Source organism: Toxorhynchites rutilus, chromosome 3 (genome assembly GCF_029784135.1).
Source record: "Toxorhynchites rutilus septentrionalis strain SRP chromosome 3, ASM2978413v1, whole genome shotgun sequence".
Taxonomy (NCBI): Eukaryota; Metazoa; Arthropoda; class Insecta; order Diptera; family Culicidae; genus Toxorhynchites; species Toxorhynchites rutilus.
This window is the reverse complement of record NC_073746.1, coordinates 58385577-58411831: the sequence shown is the minus strand read 5'-3', so window position 1 is coordinate 58411831 and position 26255 is coordinate 58385577. Positions and strand designations below refer to the sequence as shown.

The following is a 26255-nucleotide window of genomic DNA, read 5'->3' as shown; positions in this document are numbered from 1 at the left end:
ATTCGTGTTGGGAACAGATGGGAAAACAGTAAACATGCATGCATGTTGTGTTTATTTGACAAAACAGAAAGCATCTTTTTTCGTGTCGACTTTTTAAATATTTTTCGAAGAGCATTGTGTGTTCGCTAGCTTCGTGACATACAGTTTAGAACAAACTCAATTGAACATTATGTTCACGTTGTTTCGAGGATGGACTTGATTTGTGTTAACTTCTATCAACAATATAATTGCAGCTAAAATTCTTTGTGAAGCTGTACCGTTCCTCTATCTTTAAGTATTGATTGAGTTTCGGTTATTGGAATCTTCATTTTCCCGTTGAATAAATTATTTCGATACATAGAAACAAATGTTTGTTAGTAAGAAAATGAATTACCTAGACTCAGGGAATAATTCATTCTCTGTTGCAATTACAATCCCACTTCTCTCGTGTTTCGTTTGATTAGGTGTGTGAGAGAAGTGCATAATTCACACCTGCACATAAAATGACGAACAAGTTTATTATACACATTTCCACAGCACGAAACATTATCATATATTCATACGATACTAATTATATTTATTTATATTTGGTTCTGTTCAACGCGACTGTGTCACATCAATTGTCTACAAAGGTCTACTACTTTTCCTTGTAACATAATTGACGGCTTTTTACCTGCCCTGCCCCATATCTACAGAATAATCTGTATTTATACAGATTTTTCAGACATTTTGAGACTAAGAACCTGTAGTTACAGATTACAGAATTGTAGGTTCCATACAGCTTTATAAATTTTTCAAAATAACGTTCCAATATTTGTTATGGCTTGATATCAATAATAATTTTTTTCATCTCACCAATTTTATTCATATTTCATTCTGATAAGTCTGAATGAGAGTTATTTTGGCATTCCTATGTAACGTGAAGTTCTGCTTCTATATAAGGCGAAAAGATGCAAATGAGTCATCGGCTAGCAGCTTAACAATACTCTGTTTCAGAGCTCGGCATAGTCATAGTCAACCGAGGATAGTCAACTGACTATCCTGCCCATGTTAGCAAAGGATACGTAATCACCAACACCTTCACTGTTTGGAAAACGCATTTTTGTTGATTTTTGGCCTACAAGCTTAACTATGTATATTTCCAATGAAATGATCTATCCTGTTGAAAGGTATTATCGACAAAAAGAGAGTCTAGGAGATTTTGCGGATTAAAACATATTGTTTCCATTTGAAAAACGCTTACGTCTATTTATGCGGACAATCAATCGTTTCAATGAACATTTGTTCGTATAGCTATACGTAACCATCGAGTTTGTTTTGTCTGTAGTGTCTTTTCTGTCTGTCTGTAGCATTTACCTTTCCGATAATAGTCAAACCGTCTCCGTCGAGTTGTTGTCGGATAAAATCTAATCATCACATGAAGAAATTGAAGATATTAACAAAAAACAACCGGAAGATGTTTTGCAGCCTTCATTAATTTCATTGGCCAGCTTCAGCTTCAAAAACACAAAAGAATTTTATAATTAAAAAAATTTCGGCTCTAATACCGATGGATAAACATGACTATTGGGTTAATTTGCCAGAGACTCAAATAGATTAAAATTTTAAGATTATTTGTATTAGATTAGCAAATAAATATGAAATAAAAAAAATGTCGATGTGTTTTATTGAACTTAGGTTAAGTATTCAAAATAGATGCTCGCAAAATAAAATAAACAGCTGAATTTGCAGTGATATTTCTATACAACGGCTGTATATAAATCGTAAATCTTCGGCTGGATACCATTGAGACTGAAAAAGTATTGTTTATATTGATAACGCATGGCAAGATGGGCTGTTCATTTATGTAACTGATTATAGTAAGAATAAGTAAATGAAACTGATTGATTTTTTTTTATTTACACCAACGTTATGACTAAATGTTGAGTACGTTGAATTATTCTATGTCGAATTTGATGAGTGATAATGCTATGAACCAAATTACTTGAACATTCAAATGCAGAAATTTGAGTAGTTACAACATAAAAAACGAGATTGCTTCTCTACGTTCATCGCAGTGCAGTGAACAGAGAATAGCAACTATATAAGCAGCGTTTCAATGGTTTCTTATATTCATCTATTAGAAAACGCTAAGTGATAAGATACTATCATGAAAGGCATGTTTGGACTCTTCAAAGAATGTGATTCAAATGTATAATTAGCTTTTAGCTCATAATACTGGTAATTGTTGATTTTCGAACGATGTACGAAAGCTGTATGGAACTACGTCTGTTATGCGTGATTTTTCGAAAACGTTTATTCAAAATTCCTCAATTTTTCTCCAACAAAACATATTTGTTCGCATATTGAGCATACGTATTACATTGTGTAGAATGCGTAACAGGAAAAAAGTCGATTTTGTTCATTTTATCGTTTACATCTCCTATACAAACATGGGCAGTATCTGACTGACTATATCCGTATTCAGTTGGAAATGACTTTTGGCTTCTTCACGCAATTTCTCCGCCAAAACGACTAAAGGGTATTTAGTCGCTTTCCCCCTCTACGATTCGATTATCTCATTTCATTCTTCCCAGTCAAGTCGTCTTCATTGCATTTTGATGTGACTTCCCCCAAAGCGAATTCGTTCCTCTTACTATCTCTCATGTATCACTCAACGCTAGACAATTCATTTTCTAGTCAATTCACTTTCTGTAAACATTTTGTTCTGTAGTCCTAGTCGAAGCGAAGCTACTGAGAGTAGAGTCGGTCTTCATTTTCCACCTTCGAATATTTCGGGCCCTGATACCAAGTGTACTGTCCTCGAAGGAAACTATGTTGAGGAATAAATACAGCTTTGTCCATAAAACGATTGCTTCCATAAAAAATCCCGGGATTTTTCAGTCTACGTAATAATTTCATTTTCTAACACGCACTCAGTCGAAAGTTAAAAAACGGAAAGCAACATCGAGATTTGGGGGTCTTCGTAGCCACTTGGTTGCGCGTTCGCTTAATAAGCGATCGATCGTGAGTCCAAAACTCAGGCCCCTCAATTGACCATCTTTTTGTTGTTATAGTATAAGTTCGTCCACGCAACAATCATCAGCGATGGAGATCGATCCACGGTGAAACGCAGATAGATTCATCCATACAACCAGTGTTGCCACACGTACAGATTTATCTGGAATTGTACACCATTTTTGGTACAGGTTCTGTACGGTATAGAGTACAGATTTTCGTCAGAAAGTACAGATAGGTACAGATTTTTTTTCCATTTGTGAATTTTCTTACATTTGAACAATGCTCCATTGAGGTACATGACGACTTTTACACCGCAGTATCGCTAGGCGCTGCTGTTCATAAAAGCATTTACAATGCAATTATGACGAAAATCCTTACAATGATCGTCTGAAAGGATTCGCGTCGGACGGTGCGACGTATGTTTTGCTTCAGATCAACAGATTGAATCGTTTGGTCCAGGCAGAAAAACCTGAATTCACGATGCTACATGAAGAGCTGAGAGATTTTTATTTGATCATTCTCACTAATATCTGCGAGGGATCTTACGTTGTTTCAATGTCCAATGCTATTAAATATGAAGATCATTTGAAAAGCGACGAGAATTTTAGGTTGGAATACCAGCAGAAGGAATTATCAGAACAATGGACAGCGAAAGGCAGATCATTTCAAAGGATATTTGTCGCTGTATTTTCATGGAGCTGATCAAACAAATGAGGAAAAGACTCGATTTGGATGATACGACGCTCAAGTCTACGGCAATGTTAAATCCCAGAAACTTTTCTAATTTGACTAGCATTAACACGTTAAGCCCCGCGTCGGTCCCTAGGGTCTGACACTGAATTTTTCATCTTTTTCGCGCCGATCTCACCGGACCGACAGTAGACTTTCGGAGAGTGTCGGCATTGGGAACGGCAAGAACAAAGTTACAAAATGATATTTAGAAAAGTCCCCCATCGATTCGCTGGAGCCGACACGAGCCTGAAGAAAAGTTCATTGTCGGTCCCCTATTTCGGTCGGAGCTTAACGTGTTAACGTTGTGTTAGAAGCGTTTTCAGGATTCTACAATGGGAATGTACAAGATGTGGAGAATTAAATCTGTAGATACAATTAGATAAAAATACTTTGTAAGGAAATCACAATTTCAGAAAACGAGCATGTGCAGGGTTGGTGGACAAAAATTGGATGCCTAAACAGAATTGACGGTTCATTCGCCTTTTCGGCACTTCGATACCTTGTTTGTAACATCCTCACTATGCCTCAATCCTCGGCAACTGTCGAGCGATTTTTTTCTGAATATATTCAGAACAAAAATAAGCTTTGAAATCTGCTTGGCAACGTTACGATGAACGCTATTTTAAGATCAAAGCATTTGGTCAAACATCGTGGTGGCAGTTCGAAAATTTTCAAAAACGGTAGTATGCAATCAAATTAAAAAAAAAACTATGTATAAACATCATCAAACACACGAATGGCTTGCCAATGTAAATGTAGTATTTGTAGTAAATAAATGAGTATTTTTTTAATGTTAATAAATTATTTTTTTCTCTTCAACGAATATTTTCGATGGTACAGATTTTTGAAAAAAAAAGTACAGATGAGAAAGATTTCTGTACCCCTCTGGTACAGATTTAAATGTGGCAACGCTGCATACAACTGTTCTGCTCTGCTATAAATAACACAACAATTATCACATCAACTGTCTCCGCTGTCCGGTCTGCTGAACAATGGAAGAACAGAAAGAATACCCTTACGTCTAAATGGCTACGACTGTGTAATTTGCAATTTTGAAAAACCATAAAAGCGTGTAACATTTTCTTCTTGAATGGCGATAACGTTCCCTGTGTGTTCCAATTGGAAAAAATGAGTTTTGTTGTGATACGACAAACAACATTCATATAAGACAAACGTGTGATGGTATCCCTAAAATCTTAGTAGGAGCACAATAGGATTGAAAAGTGAAAAAAAAACAAAATATACAATTTTAATTTATCTCGTTAATTCATGAGCAAGAGTCGTGATTGTGCGATGCAATGAATTAGGAAAAATAAATAAAACGTTCTAATGAAAAACCTGGGGTGGCATTGCGTATTTCGAAACGAGTAACTCGTTTCGAGAAAATTAGAACTCAAATCGAAATGGTTTTAGTATTATGTATATTTTTCAAGTTCATATTTTCGGTGTACTAGATTTAGAGCAAAATTTGTCTCCTAGAGAAATGTAAAGTTTTTGGGTTCGTAAACAAAGCTGGTCAAAGCCATGTGAAAATGGTCGAAACGAACAAAAATCACTCGTTTCGAAATGCGCAATGTCACCACTGGTTTTGAATTATTTCAGTTTTTTCAGCAGGAGTCGGAGTCGGTACTTATAATTGTGGGAAGTCGGAGAGTCGGGGTCGGGAATTTTTTTTCCAATTCCACAGCCCTGGTTGGAACAAAAGTTATTTTTTCTTTTAATACTGAAATGACCAAATAGTTTACTAAGTACCTATTTTTACCAATTGTTTAATATTGGAACACTTTGATTTCAAATGGGGGTGGTTTTTTTTTGTGCCCATCAGTGTAACATTGAAGGCACATTCATTGCATGTGACGGCTACCTTCTTACTATTAAATACTATTAAATTCAACGCGGACGTATGTTAAGTTTTTCACATGCGTCCCCGTTGAATTTCCCTCTACCCACTTTATAAGGAGGGACCACAGAAAAGTGATGAATAACACCATCAACCCGAAGGACGTCAAAATTGACCCGCAGCACACGTAAAATACACGGGGCACGTTTAACACCCCCTTCCAACCTTTCCGTGGGCACGTATTTCATTATTTATAACCCATTCACGCCATTTTCGCTTTCCCAGTGGGCAAGTCAGCACATTTGACCGAGAACCCAACGTCGCAGGCTAAATTCACTGATGCCGCAGCTGATTAACAGTGTTGATTGCTTATCAGCAGCAGACAGATGCGAAGACGGGCGTAAGCGAATGAAATGTATGTGCGATGAATGTGATACATCGCGCGCACTTTGGGCGCTGAGTGACGATGGTATCTGGCCATCCTTCATGCTCCATAAACGTTCTTTTCACGAGACTCTTGCTTGGGTGTGCGCTATTTTGAACGAAGCTTTCCAAGGTTCTCCTGTATACATAAAGGACACGGAGTACGGACTGAAATGTTATGGTCGATGCAGCGTGAATTAAAGTGGTTAACATGGTGTATGGTGTATGGTGGGGTCAACAAGTTTCGTTGAGCATAAAATAGTCTAGGAAAGTAAGGGATTTATTGCCAATTATTTGTTCGGAATAATTTTTTTGACGACAATAACCTTCATCATCATTTCGTCGGAATGCTTGCCCACTGTGCCTAGCGGAACTGAAAACAGGTGCCCATGTTAAACACGAATTTCTACCATAAAACACGTTGTAGCGAACTTAATAGGCCACCCTGAATAATAAAGAAGCAACAGTGACATTGAGCTCGGGAGAAAAAAAACATTTCACATTCGCCCAACGTTGTCGCAGGTCAACTGAATATTTCCTGGAATGTTATTTAATGGACAGGAACTGTACTACGATGTACAGCCAGATTGAGGTAGTCTCTGCTTTTGGTGTTTATGTTTGCTGTAACTGCCGCTAACGATGGGACCCTGGGGATATGGATAGAACGTGCATGAAGATGACGATGGTTTGATGTTTGAATGTTGGAATAGCAGAAGCGTTGTTGCCTCCTCCCAACTTGAGGTTGTGTTTTGGTTATGGAATACATTAAACCCACTGTTGAGTCCTGATGAAGAATGATTATTCAGGCATTATAGCAAAAATCATATAATTTTTTGAACTTCTAGCTAAGATTTTGATATTATACAGAAATATTTCACGAAGATGATTCATCATTTTCATATTCAACTAACTAGAAATATCATCGTCAAATTCTCCTGTAAGAAAATCTGAAAATATTTTGAGTGTATTTTACTGCACAATCGACAATTCAGCTCCCCGATAGTAAACAGTTATTCAAACGCGCTCCATCTACTGCAAAACCATTCTTTTGATGGTGAATGAACTTTAAATGATACATAACGATGCTCATCACGTCTTTACAGCCAATATCGGGAGACATATCCAAAAATTCGATCGGCTGATGGCTGGATTTATACATTCACAAAAGCCACTTAATACCGTATTCAATTTTACATATTTCGTTTTAGTCTGTGCGATTAATAGAGGGTAATGTATGCGAACATAGCATCTGTTCATCTGTCGCAACGCAAGAAACTTTTTGTTGAACGTACGTTCAACGGCAAGTCTCCCCGTGACTTTTTTCTGTTCAATCGAAACAGGAAAAAAGTAACAGGTATTTCAGCAGCATTAAAAAAATAAAAGGTAATGGAGAAATTGTAAATAACTCCGATAGCAAAAGCCGAAACATCAAGATCCAGTGAAATTCTGGAATCCACAACTTGCCGAATGGCCGGATGGCATGATTGAAACACGGATTCTTTTATTTCAAGCCTGAAACCACAAAAGAAGAATGCTTGAATTATGTGTTTGGTACACTTTTGCAATTGGATGATTATATTGCAATCCGGAAATTATTCTTGAATCTTGGGTACATAAAATAAGATTCGATAAAAATACGTATACGTAAATATCTTGAAATTGTGATTGATAATGAGTACAGTAGAGTCCCAGTTATCCGCAAAATGGGTGACATGGCCAAGCCGGAAATATTTTTTAAGCATGAGAATTGAGTATTAACACTTTATCGACCGCTCTTGGTTGAGGCCGACATTACTAAGTACCGACTTAGTATTGCGCTCATTTACTCCCAGTACCGCCTAATCGTTCCATATCGCGTTACGCTTATTCCTTTTGTTTCAAATGATTTATTCAACTTATAAGGGAAATCAAGGAAAAACCGACACCCCCTGATTTTTCAGCTAGAAGCATTTTTTTGAAAATTTTAAAATACACACTTGTCATTTCTTACGTTTCGAGTCACCCCACAGCTGCGGAAGTCGCTTTGCTGTCAAAACTTACAACAAAACAGAACAAACATTGTCGAACTGTGTTCACCTCTGTCTATAAAAATAAGAAAGTTAGATTTTTTATTTTATCGATAATTTGGGTCACCCTATTATTGGCAACATAAAAATAAGCACTTTATCATATGTAAGGGAAGTGCGGGTAAGACGGACAATGGGGGTAATATGGACAGGTGGTTGATTTTGAATTTCAGTTTTCTGTTAATGAGAACACCTTCTACGTGTTATTCTATAGTTATTTTTTTTATTCTACAGTTGCCAATGGGAGTTAGATGGACTGTGAAAAGTCTGTTTATTCTATTTCTAAGAAATGCTCTGCGTCTGTAAACAAGCATCTGATGCCTCCGAGTGACCAGCTGAACCGCACCACAGCTTACCTTATACTTTTCAGCAATGTTTCGTTAAGACTTCTTACGCTAGAAGTCACACACAATCAAATTTCGGACCGGTGCAAAAACTTGAACCCCCCCATTTTTCGGAAGCTTCTTCAGCTTCAAAAACATGTTACTATGCACGAGTTGACAAGTTGACTAAACAGCCACGAAAATCATGTTTATGTCAGATGTAAACAACCTGTCGTCGAAACCGAGGGGTGCATCGATGAAGAAAACACAGTAAAATAAACTTAAACAAGTGGATTTTTATTGTATGAAAGTACTCATTTAGGAACAAAAGTATTTTTGTTAATAACAAAATAAATCAATGATACTGAAATGGCAAAATTGTCTACTATTTATCTACTACTACTTATCTACTACTTTTACTACGTAAACGTAGTAAAAATTTAATTTAACATTAATATAAATTTAACCCTTGTCCTGTTCACCGATTGATCTGAAATTTGGAACACATCTTTATCCCTGGTGTCATTATAAAACTGCGAAAATCCAACATGGCGGCCACTACAAAATTTCGTACATATTTTATCAAAATCCCATCAATATGGGTTTTCCCAAAACCTCATCAATATGGGTATCGAATTTTCATTCGCTTGACCAGTAGAACACAGTTATTTATGGAAAATGTAAAACAAGATGGCGGCCGCTACACAATGGCGGATTACATATTTCCTCAGAACCGCTTCAATGTGGGTATCAGATGAAAGGGCTTAACTAGTAGAACGCATTTATTTATGAAAAATGCAAATCCAAAATGGCGCCATATATTTTTTTCTAAAACCTCATGGGTATGGGTATCCAATGAATGTGTTCGACTAGCAGAACATAGCAGATCATGAAAAATCCAAATCAAAGATAGCCGCAGTCCTCAAATAACTAATTACTTTTTAAATGGTTTCATTCAGCTTGACCTGTTTGTATGTATGTTTGAATGTTTGTAGGGTTGTGCCACATTAATAGAAAATTGACCCCGTTCCTGTTGATTGGTTGATCTGAAATTTGGAAGACACCTTTAATTCTACTGTCATTATAAAACTGCGTATTCCATGATCTTGAAAAATTCAATTTGGCCGTCGCTAAAAAATGACTGAACAAAACATAATGAACAACATAAATTCAAAAAGGTCGCCGCCACTAAATGGTCGACTATGTATTTTTTTGCAATCACCTCAATATCGGTACCAAATGAAATGATTTGGCTAATAGAATACAGTGCATCATGAAAATATTCCGAAGAAAATTATGTAAGTAATAAATCTCGGGTTTTCAATTATCCACAGTTAGTTGTTTCATCATACACCCCACGATTTTATTTTAGTCTCATCATTGTCCTAGATTAATGAAGGAACGGATGTAATAACTACTAACTGCTACTTGCCAATTTATTTTCTAGCTTTTAGAACACTAAACCGTTTAACTTAAAAAGTTTTACTTAATTTATTTTCTAGTTTTTAGTAAATTATCTGTATCATTAGTATACTTCTCTACAATAAAACCATTCAACTTTTTTTAAATTTTTATTTCTTACCTAACTTTCTTCGGAATATTTTGATTATGTACTGTATTCTATTAGTCAAACCATTTCATTTGATACCAATGTTGAGGGGATTGCTAAAAATACATAGGCGATCATTTTGTGGCGGCGACCTTTTTGAATTTATGTTGTTCATAATGTAGTGTGTTCTCCAAGTCAAGCCATTCACTCATTTTTTAACGGTGGCCAAATTGAATTTTTCAAGATCATGGAATACGCAGTTTTATAATTACAGTAGAATTAAAGTGTGTGGTTCGATGGTGGACTGTATATGGTTGGGGAGGAGGCAAAGATGCTCGTGCCCTTTCCTCGGATTAACTGGACAGCTGGTGATGCCTCACGCATGCGACAATCACAATCGCCGGGAAGTAGATGGCTGAAAAGCTGCGTGCTGCGAAACTTTCCACTCGCTGATCTACGCTGACGACCACTCTCGTTGAATCAGCTGCTAAATAAAACTTTTTAACACTGTGAGAATCAACACACGGAATGTCTTTCTAAACTATTTTATTTACACTTTTTATTTACATTACTAGCTTAATTTAGAACTATACTAACTTAATCTAGAATATAGAAAACACTTGCAAAAAACTATTCGAGGTAAAACACTTCTTGAGCCGCCAAAAAAATTTAGATGTAAGAGCGTCTCACTGGCTGAAACGCATAGTTGTAATGCTGCAATAGCGATGGACAGCGTTTTTATTTCTTGTGTTGTTGCCGTTATTGCGCTATGTAATGCACGTGCACTGCTGGAAGGGGAATCAAAGGAAAGGGGCGTTTGTTCCTTATGAACATGTACATACATGTTTTCTCTTGCGGTTTCTCTTTTCTTCAGTCGTGAGACTGAACAAAAGATTCGTTCCAAATTTCAGATCAATCAGTGATCAGGAGCGGGGCAAAAATTCAATTAATGTGGGACAACCCTACAAACACTCAAGCATACATACAAACAGAGCAAGCTGAAAGAAACTATTGAAAAGTAATTGTTTATTTGGAAACTGCGGCCACCTTAGATTTGAATTTTTCATGATCTACTGTATTCTACCAGTCGAAAACTTTCATTAGATACCCATATTGATGAGGCTTTGGAAAATAACTTTGGCGCCTTTTTTGGTGGCGGTCAATTTGGATTTGCATTTTCCATAAGTAACTGTATTCTACTAGTCAAGTCCTTTCATTTGATACCCATATTGATGGGGTTGTGAAAAAAAATATATATGGCGCCATATTGTGGTGGCGGCCATTTTGGATTTGTATTTTTCATAAATAACTGTGTTCTACTAGTCAATCCATTTCATTTGATATCCATATTGATGGGGTTCTGAGAAAATATGTAATCCGCCAGTTTGTAGTGGCCGCCATATTCGATTTACGTTTTTCATAAATAACTTTGTTCTGTTAGTCAAGCACTTGATTCGATATCCATATTGATTATTCAATATGGAATTATTATACAAATTATTCAAAATTTCCGATCTAAAAATAAGAAATATCAAAAATAAAATACTCCGGATTATCGAGCCCGACCTGTATTTACAGGAATACCGAAAATTTTCAAAAATCTTTTAATATTGGAATACTTTGATTCCAAATGGGGGGTCGCTCATCAGTGTACCTTAAACTAAATTTTACCAGTTAATAAATAAATAAGTAAAATGAATAAATTGAAAAAAAGATTGCCAATGAATTAGAAAAATTACTTATTGTAATATATTTTCGAATGCAATTAAAATGAAATCTCTAGAAGCGATGATCCAATTTCAATGAAGTGAATGAGAAAATATATAGGAAAATGCTCACCGCAAAAAAGTATCATCTCCTAACTGAACCAACCATCGTTACTGAAATGCTGAAAGCTTTTCGCTTGCTTCCGGTGGAAAAATTCCCTGGAAGTAAACTGAACCTATTTATGTGCGATGAATCGAGAAGCAGAGCAAAACAGCAACAACAAGCAAAGTAGAGCGACCATTATTCAAAGTGTGGAGGAGTGTTATTGCTGTCATGTCCGAAGCAAAAAATGTTTTCCAAAAGCAGACCATAAACCGATGATTGATTGTCGTTGAAGTCGTTGAAATTCTCGCCGAAAAAGTTTTATGTCGAAAGAATCACGTGCAGTGCATGCAATTCCTTGCAACGTGTCACTCGAGTCCGTTTTTTAGTCTTCCCTCATAAATTTCATATTGCATACTTATTTTCGACCACCCCGAAGTTGTTGTACCGTCGCACAAATCACGACGTTGTCGGTGACCTCTATGCAGCTCAACCAATCTCGTGCGATGCAGATTGTGTGGTGACACGACACCGCCCGACAACAAAAATAGAGCATAATCAGCGATAAAATCAGGCGATGATCAATCGTCTATTAGTGGCCATCTGGGGTATAGTAAGGTATGCCTGCAAATTGACAGGTTGGGGACAACTCACTTTTTCCCCACAGTTGAACATGCAACATGGCGAGAAAAAGCCAACACTCAGAGGGACTGATTGGACTGGACTGGGCAAGCACGATGACAGCGTTAATTTTTTCACTTCACATATTATGTCGTTCGTCCATTGTTTTGCTTCCGACCACATATCAACCTTTGCGGTTCCTGAGTATAAACAGCATTATTTCATGGATGTTCTAACACATTTTTGCTCGTTTTATGAAACACGTGATGGGTGTGTCTCGGAGATAGGAGGACATCAAGGACAGGACAAAAACAGGCCTGTCATATATTTTCATCCTCATAACGTTCCATAATTGGGATAAATTATTAACCAGAGAAGGGAGGCAACCATTAACCATAGTCAGAAGTCAAAATTGTGCCGTTCGGGAACAAGCTCATTAGAACTCATTAGCACTAATTTAATTGTCGAAAAGGCCGGCACCGAGTGAACCTTGGTCATATATTAATGTTCAGTTTGTCCGAGATTGCCGCTTTGCATTCCAGCATGGTTGCATGTTTTCTCCGCACCTTTACCCACAAGTTCTAATGTGATTTTTTCTTCCGCAGATTTCGATACACGGTACTTCTGGAACTGGACCGACTTCCAGTCCTACCTGGATTTTATGCTGGTAGTGTGGGTTGTTGGGGCTGCCATCACCTATCTGATGTTGTCCGTGACGTGGTTCATGGAAACTATCGGCTTTCTGGCTGTGTTTACCGAAGCGATGTTGGGTAAGTTTGGTTCGCATGGTAAGAGGTAATGATGAATTTTTCGTACTGAGCATTTTGTTTGTTTTATAGGCGCACCCCAGTTCGTTAGAAATTATAAGAATAAGTCCACGCACGGAATGAGTATCTGCATGGTTGTCATGTGGACCGCCGGTGATATGTTCAAGACTGGTTACTTTATCCTAAGGCACGCACCGACGCAGTTCTGGATCTGCGGTACATTACAGGTAAGCATTGAAACTGTTGGGAGGTATCCGGAAGAAAATTTATACATTGAGATGGTTAACTTTGTCCATGAGAAAACGGTGGCCCGTTTTTTAAATCTACATAATAAGTCACAGTTTCTTTAAAAAAAAACTTTAAAATAATTTGAACATCAGAAGTTTCTAAGTTTGATATGGTTCAATCGATTGAACACAGTAACCAATATTTTGTCCCGCAAGCTGGATATGCCAACAATAAATAGTAATTGAGGGGCTCAGAATGCAAGGGGTGTAAGTGACTTGATCGATTTCTCTTCATCTACTTTTTATTTAGTTAATAACTCAACTGGAAAAAACTTTCCAATTTAAGTTTGCTATAGAATCCGATAGATGAGGTTTCGACCTATTTTCCACATTGGTAAAAACAGCTGGGAATGTATTTGCAGCTAAGTTAGGACCCAAAGAGAGAGTCGATGTAGAGAAATCGATCAAATCACTTACACCCCTTTCATTGTAAGCCCCTCAATTCATATTCAACTAACCTGGAATGCAATGTGTTAGTTGAAAATTCAATTCATATTATTAACACGTAGTCTCTCGGCAGTCTACTGTTAATTTATTGACAATTTTAATATCGAAATTACGAGTATTCTTTTGTTCCTGTTAATGGGTGCAATAACTAAAAATCGTTCTAACATGTTGAATAAATTACTTAGGGCTTCATTTAAATTGTTTCCGTATACAAATATTTGTGACCAAGTGACCAATGGCGCCAGTGCTAATAACAAATTGTGATGGGAGACTCTATTTCCTGTTCACCAGGTGTATAAACATAATTATGGGATTTATCAACAAATTGGTCCTACTTTGCTTGGGTACCCGGAATCCATGTTCAAATTGTACTTCTAATCCCATCAAACAACATTCTGTGCTTGGTGCGATTAGAAGAGGGTGATATACAGGGTTGGTCCCGAAGTAGTTTTGAGCTTCTACCGTTGGCTTGGGGTTTCTGGAAAAAAAAAATGAAAATATTTTGCAAATTTCCAAATTTTCATTCACACCCACCCAATATTATGTAGCCAGATAACTGATGAAAACTTTCGACTTTTTTCATTCCTTACTCAGCTGTTTTAACGCTTAGCCTTGGTTAAATATGTTGACGAGACCAGGGCTGAAAAGCGGTACTGATTGAAGGTGATTCTCGGCGAGAGAAAAACATTTTAGGACTTGATTCATCCTTCTTCTTTTTTGGCTTTAAGAGACTTTAAACATTTCAGTTCATTCGTCTCTAGGTTTGATTCATTGATTCGTTCAACAAACGACTGTACAGCAATAAATTTAATGCTATTTCGATCAAATTGCAGTTATTCAATCGTAAATTGAAACCAACTTGTTGAAGTCGCATTAGGAGAACTCTTTGATGTGCAACTTCTGTTGTAGTGTGAATATGAAGGCGTGAATAAAAGAGTCCACTCCTTCAAAACCTGCAACTCATTAGTCGGTGAAATGCACCGGGTTCAGATTTTACGTCAGGTTAACAGTCGGTAGAATTGAAACAATACACGATATGATTTGATCTTTAGGAACTTCTTCGATTCGGTGTCAAAATCGACTTATATACTGAACATGCTTCTGCCGGTTATTTTGCCAAAATTTCTCCGAATGTCGCAAGAGAATAGTGATGAGTTTCTAGAACAGAATAATCAACACATATTCGCACTTTGCCGTCTGAGTCTTTACAACAACCGTCATTGCTTTCCATTCGAAAAAGTCGCCTGAAGCAATAATGTTTAGCAGTTTCCCGATAAACACTTAGGAGGCGGTGACACTGGATGCAGAAAAATGATCATACGAATTGTATGCAATTCGCGACATAGAAGGTACGGTTTCGCCGTCTAGCGGATTTTATGGATGTATGAGGAAAATGTAAACGTGTGTTTTTCAACTGTATTTTGAGAGCAATTTTTTCCTCTAATTCTTTTGTATTTTATAATACGTAGTGATAGAGTGGAGCTTAGTAAAGCAGTTTTCACTTCAGGAACCGTTTATTTATTTCGTTTTCACACAATACAGAATCGAAAAAGAGTACCTTCATTGAGATTAACATGCTCAGAGGTAGTTGTAAATTTTCAAACATTGAATGAAAATCATTTTCAAATGTTGTTTGCATGGTCAGGTTACATAATGCGGATCTGTATATAACCATCACTAAAAGAACTTCCAAATCTTTTCACCAGATCCTTTGAATAGTGGACTTAAAAAACTGGACGAATTGCTCTAACAATAAGGAAATAGTGATACAGAAAAATATGATCATAACGCTGAACCTAACTGTCGCTCGATTTGTGTAGTCGTTCCTGATTATAAACTAAGATATTGGCCAAGAATATTGTAACGTTTCATTGAGAACGGATGAAATTTGGTACCTCGAATAGCTTCAACGGCTCATGATGGATATTGAACCGTTAAGAACCAATCAACCAACCTGAAACCAAGCATGTAAAAATTACCAAATTAACGACGACCAAACGACTTTCTCCGACAGCGAAATTAAAAATATCTGGCAAGCCCACAAATACATTGCAGGTTGCGTTTTCTCCCAATAATGGCTTCTGAAAAAACGCGAAAAAAATCATTATCAGACATTGTTTTCGCTCATTATTTTTTACCACTTGCAGAAAACTCGTTACACTTTTACTTAAAATATTAATTTGATACTGAGAATTTGATTTTCATGATTAATTTTGTTCCTGAAGATGTGTTTATTTTTCCCGTCGCAAAGAAAGTGTCATTTTCTACAGCAATAAAAAGATGTTTCTAATGTTGCTAATATATATATTTTAACCTAATTAGCTCTGCAAATTATTATTCTTTCATTTAACGCTTACCATTATCAAAATTAAGCTCATTAGTTTTGTGAAACTACTTGTTTAAATCCACCACTTTTTGCCTTGCGTTTTGTTTATCTTTGCTTCATATAAATCGGCTGTCAAACTCAGGGGTTAGACATCAATTGAATATAGGCTACCCAAAATCAAAATCAATATGGCGTCATTTGTTTATCAACATATCATTTACTAGGATTGAAATCCAAAAATGCGCTGCTTTATTCTAACTGCATGAGCGATTTTCATATTTCGGTTTCACATGGAGGTGTTCACATTTAACATGGAGTTTAAAGTTAGCCACTATTCGACTATATAACCGGACCGAGTTGTAAACAACAGTAATTGATTGAACCAAAATGTCAGTGAACCGCAGCAATATTGGGTACACTGGCGATATGAGGGATTTGACGTTTTAGTCGTACCCCTGGTCAAACTCAGCTTCGATGTCCCGAATAGTGAAAGTAAACAACCACATTGAGTTGTATTGGTATGGTTACATTGCTTCCCACTTGCTTCGTTCGAATTCGCTAGCTTCAATCGAACAAAATTCTTTGTTTCTCTTCGTACATCGCGCGTTTTTTTATGTTTCATTCCGCTACATTCTACATGTAAACAACCCAACACAACGATGCCAGATAGGATAGTAAATATGTAAACAGTTGAATTGTGAGATATTTAATTTGATAATAAATTGTATTTTGCTCAAAAAAGCTTCTACCGAATATCTAAATTGAAGGTACAGCAAATGAAACATTTTTCTCAGTGGCATTTGGTTACTTTTTCTCTCAACAACTCAATTTTTATTTTTGTTCGATGAGTTCGGTGGTGAAGCTATTCATAGATAAATCATCTGGCAACCCTCACTTGCAATCACTCGCGGCAAAACACGCCACACACCGCATTGAAATCCGGTTCACTATGTCAGGTCCGGGCGGTTTGCATTTGATTTCCGGTTTGGAAACAGGCTATTGAAATCATAACAATCTAGCTCATTGATGATGATTGCTTTTGTGGTGATCGGAATGTGTTCCCAAACACGGACGGAAAATCAAGCCACCTGGAGAAACCGTCATCGCGAGTACATGCAGACTGTGATTTCTTTTACTCGCTTACAAATGCGCTCGAGCAAAGGAAGACTTGTGCATTCGGTTCCCGTGATGCAATCGTATCCAAGAGCATACGTTTCTATTCTGCTTCTGCGTGGAGTGATCATGAAAACTCTCTTGTATTATTCTAACGAGAACTAAATAGAATTGTGTATCAAACGTCCTCAGTTGCTTTTGCAAAACCACGTAAAACCAACGGTTCTTTTCTGGACCACCAACAAGTTCGAAATAGTTGAATTTCATGGTAATAACAATTTCATACTCATACTCATCTACTCACACACTAACAAGGAAAACTTTCAGCAATCTTTAGAATTAGCTATTCATTCATCCATTGAGAATTGATTCTGATACAATTTCAAACAAATGATTACAGAAAAAAAAAATTATTGTATCACAGATATAACCCACTTCTAGTTTTTTTTTCACAGAAACTAATCAAAAATTTAGTTCGTATTGCAAAAATTGCATAAACTCAAAGGCTTTGAATTCATGCATATTTTGCAAGTCTGATTAATACTTTGACGGCCATGTTGTTTTGGCCAAAAAGTTCGTAAAAACCTGGAGGGTCCAATGGTTAATTCTTATACTAGATGGTGCCAGGAACCCATCTAGCATAAAATTTCATCCCCATCTACCATATAAGGGTAAAAACTACCCGTGTGTAGTACGGCACACGCGGCCCCAACTCAAGGTAAACGAGTAAAATATCGAGAAAAATCATTATAAAACAATTTACTTTTTCGAAATTACATTTTTTATAACATTATTTCAAACTCGTGAAATGTTTTCTATTAAAACAATCCAGACATAAAAACTTTTCGGAGCACTTCGGGCAGTGATAAATTGTAATTGGTACAATAATATAAGCAGTGATGCCAAACTATGAGATCGGAGTGTTCTACTATGTATTGAGGCCAGTAGAAAACGAAAAACACATTAGTTTTAACGTAAACGGTGTGCTGTAGTGCGAACGTTTGAAACTTTGGCAGATTTCGCGTTTGCAGTGCTGCACTCATGACCCCAGCGGAATAATTTTTGAGTGCCGTGCGGCACTCATGGCCGTCATAATATTGAATAATCTATAAACAGCGGAGCGACGTCATACAAATGCTAGCCAAATAAGTAAATAAATACCCAAAAATTAGTTTTAGATGCATGTTTTCAAAAAAGTTTACACATATTCTTGGTATTTTTATGAAAGTTTAATTAGGGCGACCAAAGTTCTTCTTCTTCTTATATGGCACTAACGTTCCTAGAGGAACTCCGCCGTCTCAACGTAGTATTACTTGCGTCATTTTCATTAGTACTTAGTTGAGATTTCTATGCCAAATAACACGCCTTGAATGCATTCTGAGTGGCAAGCTCTAGAATACGCGTGGCCACAGTGCAAATCAGAGGAAATTTCTTTGAAGAAAAATATCACTGACCAGAACGGGAATCGAACCCGAACCCCCGGCATGTTAGGTTTGACGCTAACCACTCGGCCACGGGAGCACAAACCAAAGTTAGAACGCTCAAAAATTGATTCCGAATACATTTCTTTGGGAAATATTTCTGAAAAAAATCTTCATTAAACGCATAAAATCAGCAGAGTTGAAACTAATTGTCACCTGTAAAATTATTATGGAAAAATCTCTACCATATTTATGATTAGCTTTTGCGATGACAACTTGTGAAAGAAATACAATCAACCCTCCTTTACTTAATGTTTTGTATCTCGATACTCTCCCTAATATATTTATATCATCCTAAGTGGATGTTGGAGGAAAAATGACAAGTATACTGTACATAGAGGCGTATCAGTCACCGCAGCAATTTTCACAATAAAACTTTGTGGATTGGATAACCTAGTTATGGTATTTTTCATATTTACTGAACAAAATATGTGATTTATCTTGCACATTTTAATGCGCGGTAGTTTATAATTTTCAGGGGGAACGCTTCTTATTTTTTTTCCAAAAATGGCTTGGAAGCGCTTGGTTGGAATGAATGCAAGATGTAAAAATGGACGGATAAACAGGGATGTATTGGATTTTTTAGAAAAAATTGACAAGGATGAATATAAATAGAAAAGAGATGCTCGGGATGGAAAAAACGTTTGATTGGCTGATGAGGATGAAAATGATAAAAAAATAAAATAAAAAGACCAGACTACTACCAGACTTGAATCATGGTTTGGAAACTCCTCTCTCAGAGATTACAACATAATGTATCACATTTTGCTCCAATACTCCTCTTTTTTTCAAACACTTTTTCCACACTTAGAGATATAGTAGAACTTTTATTAGAGTAATATCTTCTAAAAAGGAGTATTTTTTATGTTTTTCCCAACTGTCAACAATATCCTATTCAAAATATCAGAAGTTTCTCGCAGTTACATTGGTGGATATTGTGCATAAGAACTACGATCTGCAGATGTCGTTTATTGTTTTCTTTCTATAAACTACAATGAAACTCGCTTCCCTTGTAGAGGCGATCCGGCGTAGCGGTAACATCCATACCTCTCACGCTAAAGATCACGAGTTCGATTCTCACTCCCAACATATTCTGGTGGTACCAACATTCTATGCGAAGAAGTGGAAGTGGTCCAACAAGTTTAAAAGTGGTAATTTTGATGTGAGGAACGTGGAAAACCATTGACAAGCGCAAAAGAGTTTCGGAAGCTTGGTTGCATAATTCTTATGCATCCACCTTATAGACTGAATCTGGCACCAAATGATTATCGATTGTTCACATCTATGGTGAATAAAATCTGATTTTCGGCTCCAAAATTAACTAATCATGCTACCCATGCTACCCTTCAGTTTCATGCAAAAATAATGAATTTCTTTTCACTACACCCTATACTGTGCTACTTTCTATTGAATTTCAAGAATAATGCGTCCTATTTGGGATGATGGATAACTCATTTAAGCTATCCTGGTATTCCACTGCATATTACGATAGATTCGAATTAATTCGAAATCAACTTCGACTCCAGCAAAGAAATTGTTTGGCATTTGTCTTTTAAAATTCCTCCATTGTTTTAAAAACGAAAATCCACATTGCATTTATAGTACAAGATGAATACAATGTGGATTTCCATATACACTAATCTTTGATATATTTTTTGATTAGACGTTTCGAAATCGTACTCTGTCCTGCCTCTCGATCATAACATTAGACTAACCCCTTTTTTATCACTCTTCTTAGGTTAGCCTAGATCTCGCCATCCTGCTGCAGGTGTACATATACCGTAGGAATCCGCCCCGCAGCACCCACCGCGGCGACTAGCAGTTTGCCCCCCAAAATATTCAAAACGGCATCAGCAGCAACAATAACAATTTCACTAGCAATCCCAATCACCATCCAACCAATACCGCCAACATCACCAAAATCAACAGCTACACTCAAACAATGCCCATCGTTCCAGCGCAGAAGCAGCATGTTCAGCTCAACCAAAGGTCCAGTTCATTTCTGGGCACTTCCAGAGTAAACCGTTCCTCGTGTCCCTCGGCCACAATGGCCTACTCAACCTCTCCGGCGGCTTCGTCGTTTTTCAGTTCAGTAATGAGTGCGGAACCAGTACAAACCGATTGTACGCCGTCGTTAAAATCAGCCGTGACGCCGGCCAGACAAAGGTTGACATCTCGATTCCAGCACTACAAATCGCACTCGATATCCGGCTCGAGGGAAGCCACGCCTGTGAAGACGGCGAACGGTGAAAACCGAAGGGCGAATTCGGAGAAAATCGATCGTCAAAAGACTGCCTCGTTGCCACTCCCCAGAAGGCGACAGCTGAGTTTGAATACCGACGTGCAGAACGCGAAAGACAAAGAAGTCTTGGGGGAACCGGTGGATTCTGGGTCGGAGATTAAGCACACGAAAGATCGAACAGCGCGCGTAAGCATACTGAGCGAAGATATGTTTAATTCGAGCACCGCGCCCGACAATTGTTCCTTCGTAACAATCACTGGTAACGTGTTTAGCAATCGTCGGGATTCCAATTGTACGTTGAATAGCAATAGCTACAAAGAGCAGTACATCCTAGGTAGTAACTACAACAATAATATCAATCGTCATAGCCAGGAGCATTACGATTCTATGCTACTGTCTTCGTCTAGTCGGGTCAAAGAAACGTATGTACAAGATGCGGAGATTTCCGGTTGTGGAACGGGAGAATACATTATATCAAAGGCGGCTGCACAGAACGAATCCATTGCAGTGGTATCCGATCCGCATCATTATGAAACGAATTTAAAATCCCTGGAGGATATCTTATGACGACACGCGGCACTGGTCCTTTGGCCAGTGCTGAGACACGACCAACTTTTGCAACTGCAAGAAGAGCAATCAAAACAGCAACAACAACAACCAACTGCAATGTCGACCATATCAAATAACGAGTCTCGTGCGATGAAATCAGCCGAGACACAAACCGAACTGCTCGAATACAGCATGAATGACGCCGGCAGCGAGGATGCCATTAGTGTGATTGATGGCGAGCTTGAAGTCGTTCCAACGGTTGCATCGGAATCACCATCACATCGGAACCATACCAGTAGCAGTAGTAGAAAGGATGAGTACATTGATGAGAACGAAGATGATGACACCGTGGAGGAGGATATTCTTGGGGAGGAAACAAAGTTGAAAACCATAAAGCGGTTAAACTGTAGCAATCTGTTCAACTTCAACAAGCTGGAACTTTTGAACGAGCGATGTTCGGTGACCGGACAGCAGCAAATCAGCGACAGTATCCGGAATCTGTGCGAACACGAAATGCACGTAGCGATTGACGATGATCTGGGTGCTGTTGGGCGCCGAACGTTGGCACCAGGAGAGGGAAAACGGACTTTGGAAGATTCTGCCAGCTCGAGCTCGGTCATCTTCATCCAGGAGAGTCCGGAAGTGATATTATAGCAGTGGCATTTTTCTCTTCATTTTAGAATCGTTATTTATTTTTAAGTAACATAGAAAGAGGAATATTATTGTTAGGAATTAATTTTATTCTTCCTGTGCGAGAGTACGAGAACGTGAATAATGCAATAGTGTGAAAAATGATCTATTTTTGTACCAAAAATTAGGTGACAAGGATAAACAGTTTTACATTTTCCCTATAAGTAAAGCGACAATTGCCATTGAACTAGAAACAAGCGCTTCGAGAAAAAAACACACATAAACACACCTATATATATACACTTCTAGGAAAAAAAAATCACGGTGTTGGTTCCCTTAGATTCTGGCAGGATCTCACTCAAAGACATATATCCACTTTTTTATAACCAACAGAGATTCCAAAGTCCAAACAAAACTAGCAATTTATATATCTGAGGCTAATAACATCACCACTCATGAAATATTTTGGGGGCTCCGTAGCAACACAAACAAATTATTTGGTTAGTGAGGAAAAATCTAATATAATTCTTATTTATAGAGAGACTTATTGCCTGATAAAAGCCTTTAAATACGCTTCCTACGTAAAGCGAAACGGAAGCAAACTGAAATACTATTTTCTTGAACACAAAATTTAGTGCATTCAACAAAACTATTCTGTTCGGGTCTAGTCTTCAACTGAAACGACAAATTTTAGTACGTTACGTGAAACAAATTTGTGAATTTATTGAATTAAAAAATAAATAAAAATAATCGCTGCGAGAACATTTTATTCTGTGAACCGGGAGGCTATGATCTGTGTGGACGAAATGGATGAAGTCAATTAGGACGAAATAGAGCTAAATTTTTCGATCGAAACCATGAATAATGAAATGAAGTCAACTGGGAATGGAGAAGCATCGACCATTACGGAATAAGGTAACTATAAGAAGACGCATTTAGAGTCATCGTTTTGTGATCGTTACAGTGAGTAAGGATATCGATCCGAAATCGATAAAAATGTGAACCATAGTGCTTCTAATTTATAACGATTGCTTCCTCATTAACGCATTTTGCTGAAATTTCTAATATAATTTTGAAACGGTGAACTTGCAAAATTTCTTCTTCAACATTCTACCAACAATTTGTACTTTTGTCTCAAATGGACCATCTGAACCTGTTACTCAGTCGAAGCGGAAGCACTCAGTAAGCAGCCCGTTAATTCTGATAAAAGATGAATTGCACTCGCCCAGTAGTATGGGCAAACCGCATACAGTTTATGCGGGAAGTAATTATAAGAAAAAAGTGAAATCTGTATCATAGAGTAATAAGCAAATAATGCATATTAATAGGGTGCATTTCATATGATGCTCTCGCGAAAACGAACTATAGGCCTATATACAAAACAGAGGTAATATACGAAGACATATATAAAGTGCCATTTTGTTTGATCCACTGTGTCGAATCAGTTGCACGCGAGGTTGGTTCCCCTCTGAATGCGGGATGAAAGGCCTTGTAAAGGTATTTTCTGATATTTTTTTGTTTTCTCACGTGTTCTCACTAAAGATCGACACACTTTTTTGCATTGATTTAGGAACACTACGAGATAGGATCAATCACAAACTATGTCGCAAACAATCAGAACACTCTTCTTCGTTCAGATTGGGTTTAGATTGTTTTCTCTTTCCCCCTGAATATTATGAGGGTCATTTTTGGCTCCGTTAGAGTTGAAGTATATTTTAGGAAAGACACAATATAATTATTAAACTCTAATTAAGCATACAGAGCCCGGGACGGGCAAGCAATTGAGAATAAAACCAAAAAAGGCAAATCAAGTATGAGAGCGATGTGTGTGGTGTCTGTTATTCAGTGATGACCAAAATAAAACCAATGAAAATTAACACACGGTTTGCAGTTATCAAGTTCAGCTGTACTCAAGGACAAAGAAATTAGGTCAAGTGAGACATTCTCCCGGATATACTCAACTGATCAAGGCGTGCAAAGTGTTACGCGCGAGTTATTGGCATAAGATTTTATTCAGTTAGAATCCGGAATCATTGTTCATTTTATAGCAGTTTTTTTTTTCAACGGTGAAAATTTCACGCTGATCCGTTTTGTTTTGAAAAAGTTGTGTAGGATGGAAGCCTAGAACTGAAATTCGATTTTGAACACCCACATTTAAATTCGGCGTGGTCAGGTACTACAATCTCGAAATCACTGAAAGTGGCAAAATCGACCGTGTATGATCTGCTGAAACGTTACCGTGTACGTACAACTGTTATTCGGGTGGATCAGAGGTTGCGTCGTAGCGGAACTTATAAACTTATAAATAATTCTTAGTGAATATAAATTTTCAAAACAAAAGCTATGAACGAAAATTGAGTTGTCTGTATCAAAAATGTATTCTAAACTATAGTTTGATAAGTTCTCTACGAACTAGTGGAATAACATTTTGCATAAATAGTGATTTATGATGGTTCCTAATATAAATATAAGCTTTTCTTTTCATTTCGATTATATTGTATATGAAATCGATGTAAAAAGAATGCAAAGAATATATGCAAGCATTTAAAAAACATATGGTAACAGTTTTCACTGGCCATTTTAGAATTGAAAACAGTCTTTTGCCATAGTGGGGTAAATGATCTTGGTTTGTCCAATTTGGGGTGTTTTTACGCAACTAGTAAATGCAAATCGATTTTTCTTCATTAAAATCACACATAATCGATACGAGTTTGGGTTTGTCGAAAAGCCCCAAGTCTCTAGTTGCTAATACTACCATAAGGTGTTGAAATTATTCAAATTTTTATGTTTTTTAACGATTTTCCTTAAAGAAGAATTATGATCATAGTTTGACCACCTCTGATCATGGTTTGCCCAAAAAAATGATCATGGTTTGACCGGTTTTAGAAATCTCCATTTTTGAATGAAAACATTCGAATTCACAATTAGATGTTGCATTTATCATTGCTTGAGTTTACTGTCATCATATTGATTCATTCATAATTTAGGCTTTCTTCAGAATATTGCCTTTTCTTGGGCATTTTAGAAGTGTTCACCTCAACACAATCAACACAGAAAAACCATACTTCTGCTATGCGCGAAGCACACCATAAACAAACATAAACAATCTGCAGCGCGCCAAGCGGTTGCCATAGAAATCATGTGGACAAAACAACATTATTGAATTGGACAACTCATGATCAGAATTGAGTTCATCAAAATGCGTTAATTTAATGGTTTAGCTATGTAAATCCGATACAAATGGTGAGCAAGCATGATGCTTACAATATTTATAAGTGTTGTAATCCAGAAAAGGTCTGAATACGTGCCAAATAATCATCTGGTTATCGATTAAAAGTTAGCTCGAATGAGGGGCGCATTGACACAAATAGAAGGTGTATTTTATAATCCTTTAAAACATGTGATTTCGTAAAAATATACTATCAAACTACTATAAATCATGTAAAAGGCAATTTCATTTATATGTTTCGAAACATTCGAAGGCCTTATTTGACACAGGAGCGCTGAACTAGAGCATTCAAAAAAGTGGGCAAACCATGATCATATTTTCGACTGGACAAACCAAGATCATTTACCCTAATTTAAAGAGTTCACAGCAATCCCACTGAGCAACAGATTGCAGGTGGCAGCACCGGTGAGTCGTCAACGCGAACTGTTCGAATGTTTGTATGAAATAATTTGATCGAAATGAGCAATACGTGCGAAATAGGGAATGCAAAATTATCACTCGTTCGAGTTCGCAGAGTTCGCAGTATGTAGAATAGGGGTGTATGCTTTGAAGCAGGGATTCTCAAAGTGGTCGAGGTCGGGCAATGTTTTTGAATTGGTAGGTATTTCGTATGAATAAGATAAAGATAAAATTTTTAAAGTAATTTGGATCATATAGTTCAGGAATAAAAACGGAATACGTAAGCCCAAAAAATCAAAAACTCATATTTTTTATGAAGAATTTGTGAATAAAACCGACGCACCTGCTTTGTTCTCCATTAAGGAAGAATATTTATATGCTGAGGAAACTTTTGCGAAGGAGGTGAAAATTAACTCTTATAATCTATATGAACAGGATTTTGT

General features: G+C 37.1%; 1 protein-coding gene across 4 annotated transcripts in view; it reads left to right on the top strand.

Moving 5' to 3' along the window:
• The window catches only part of LOC129775840 (solute carrier family 66 member 2), a 91518-nt gene extending 67511 nt beyond the window's left edge, over nt 1-24007 (top strand). For all 4 annotated transcript variants that reach the window (XM_055780982.1, XM_055780981.1, XM_055780984.1 and 1 more), the window contains 3 exons: nt 12948-13112; nt 13182-13336; nt 20502-24007. In XM_055780982.1, the coding sequence (XP_055636957.1) occupies nt 12948-13112; nt 13182-13336; nt 20502-20582 (401 nt within the window). In that variant the 3' untranslated portion in view covers nt 20583-24007. The remainder of the gene's footprint in view (nt 1-12947; nt 13113-13181; nt 13337-20501) is intronic.
• Nucleotides 24008-26255: the final 2248 nt, after the last annotated feature.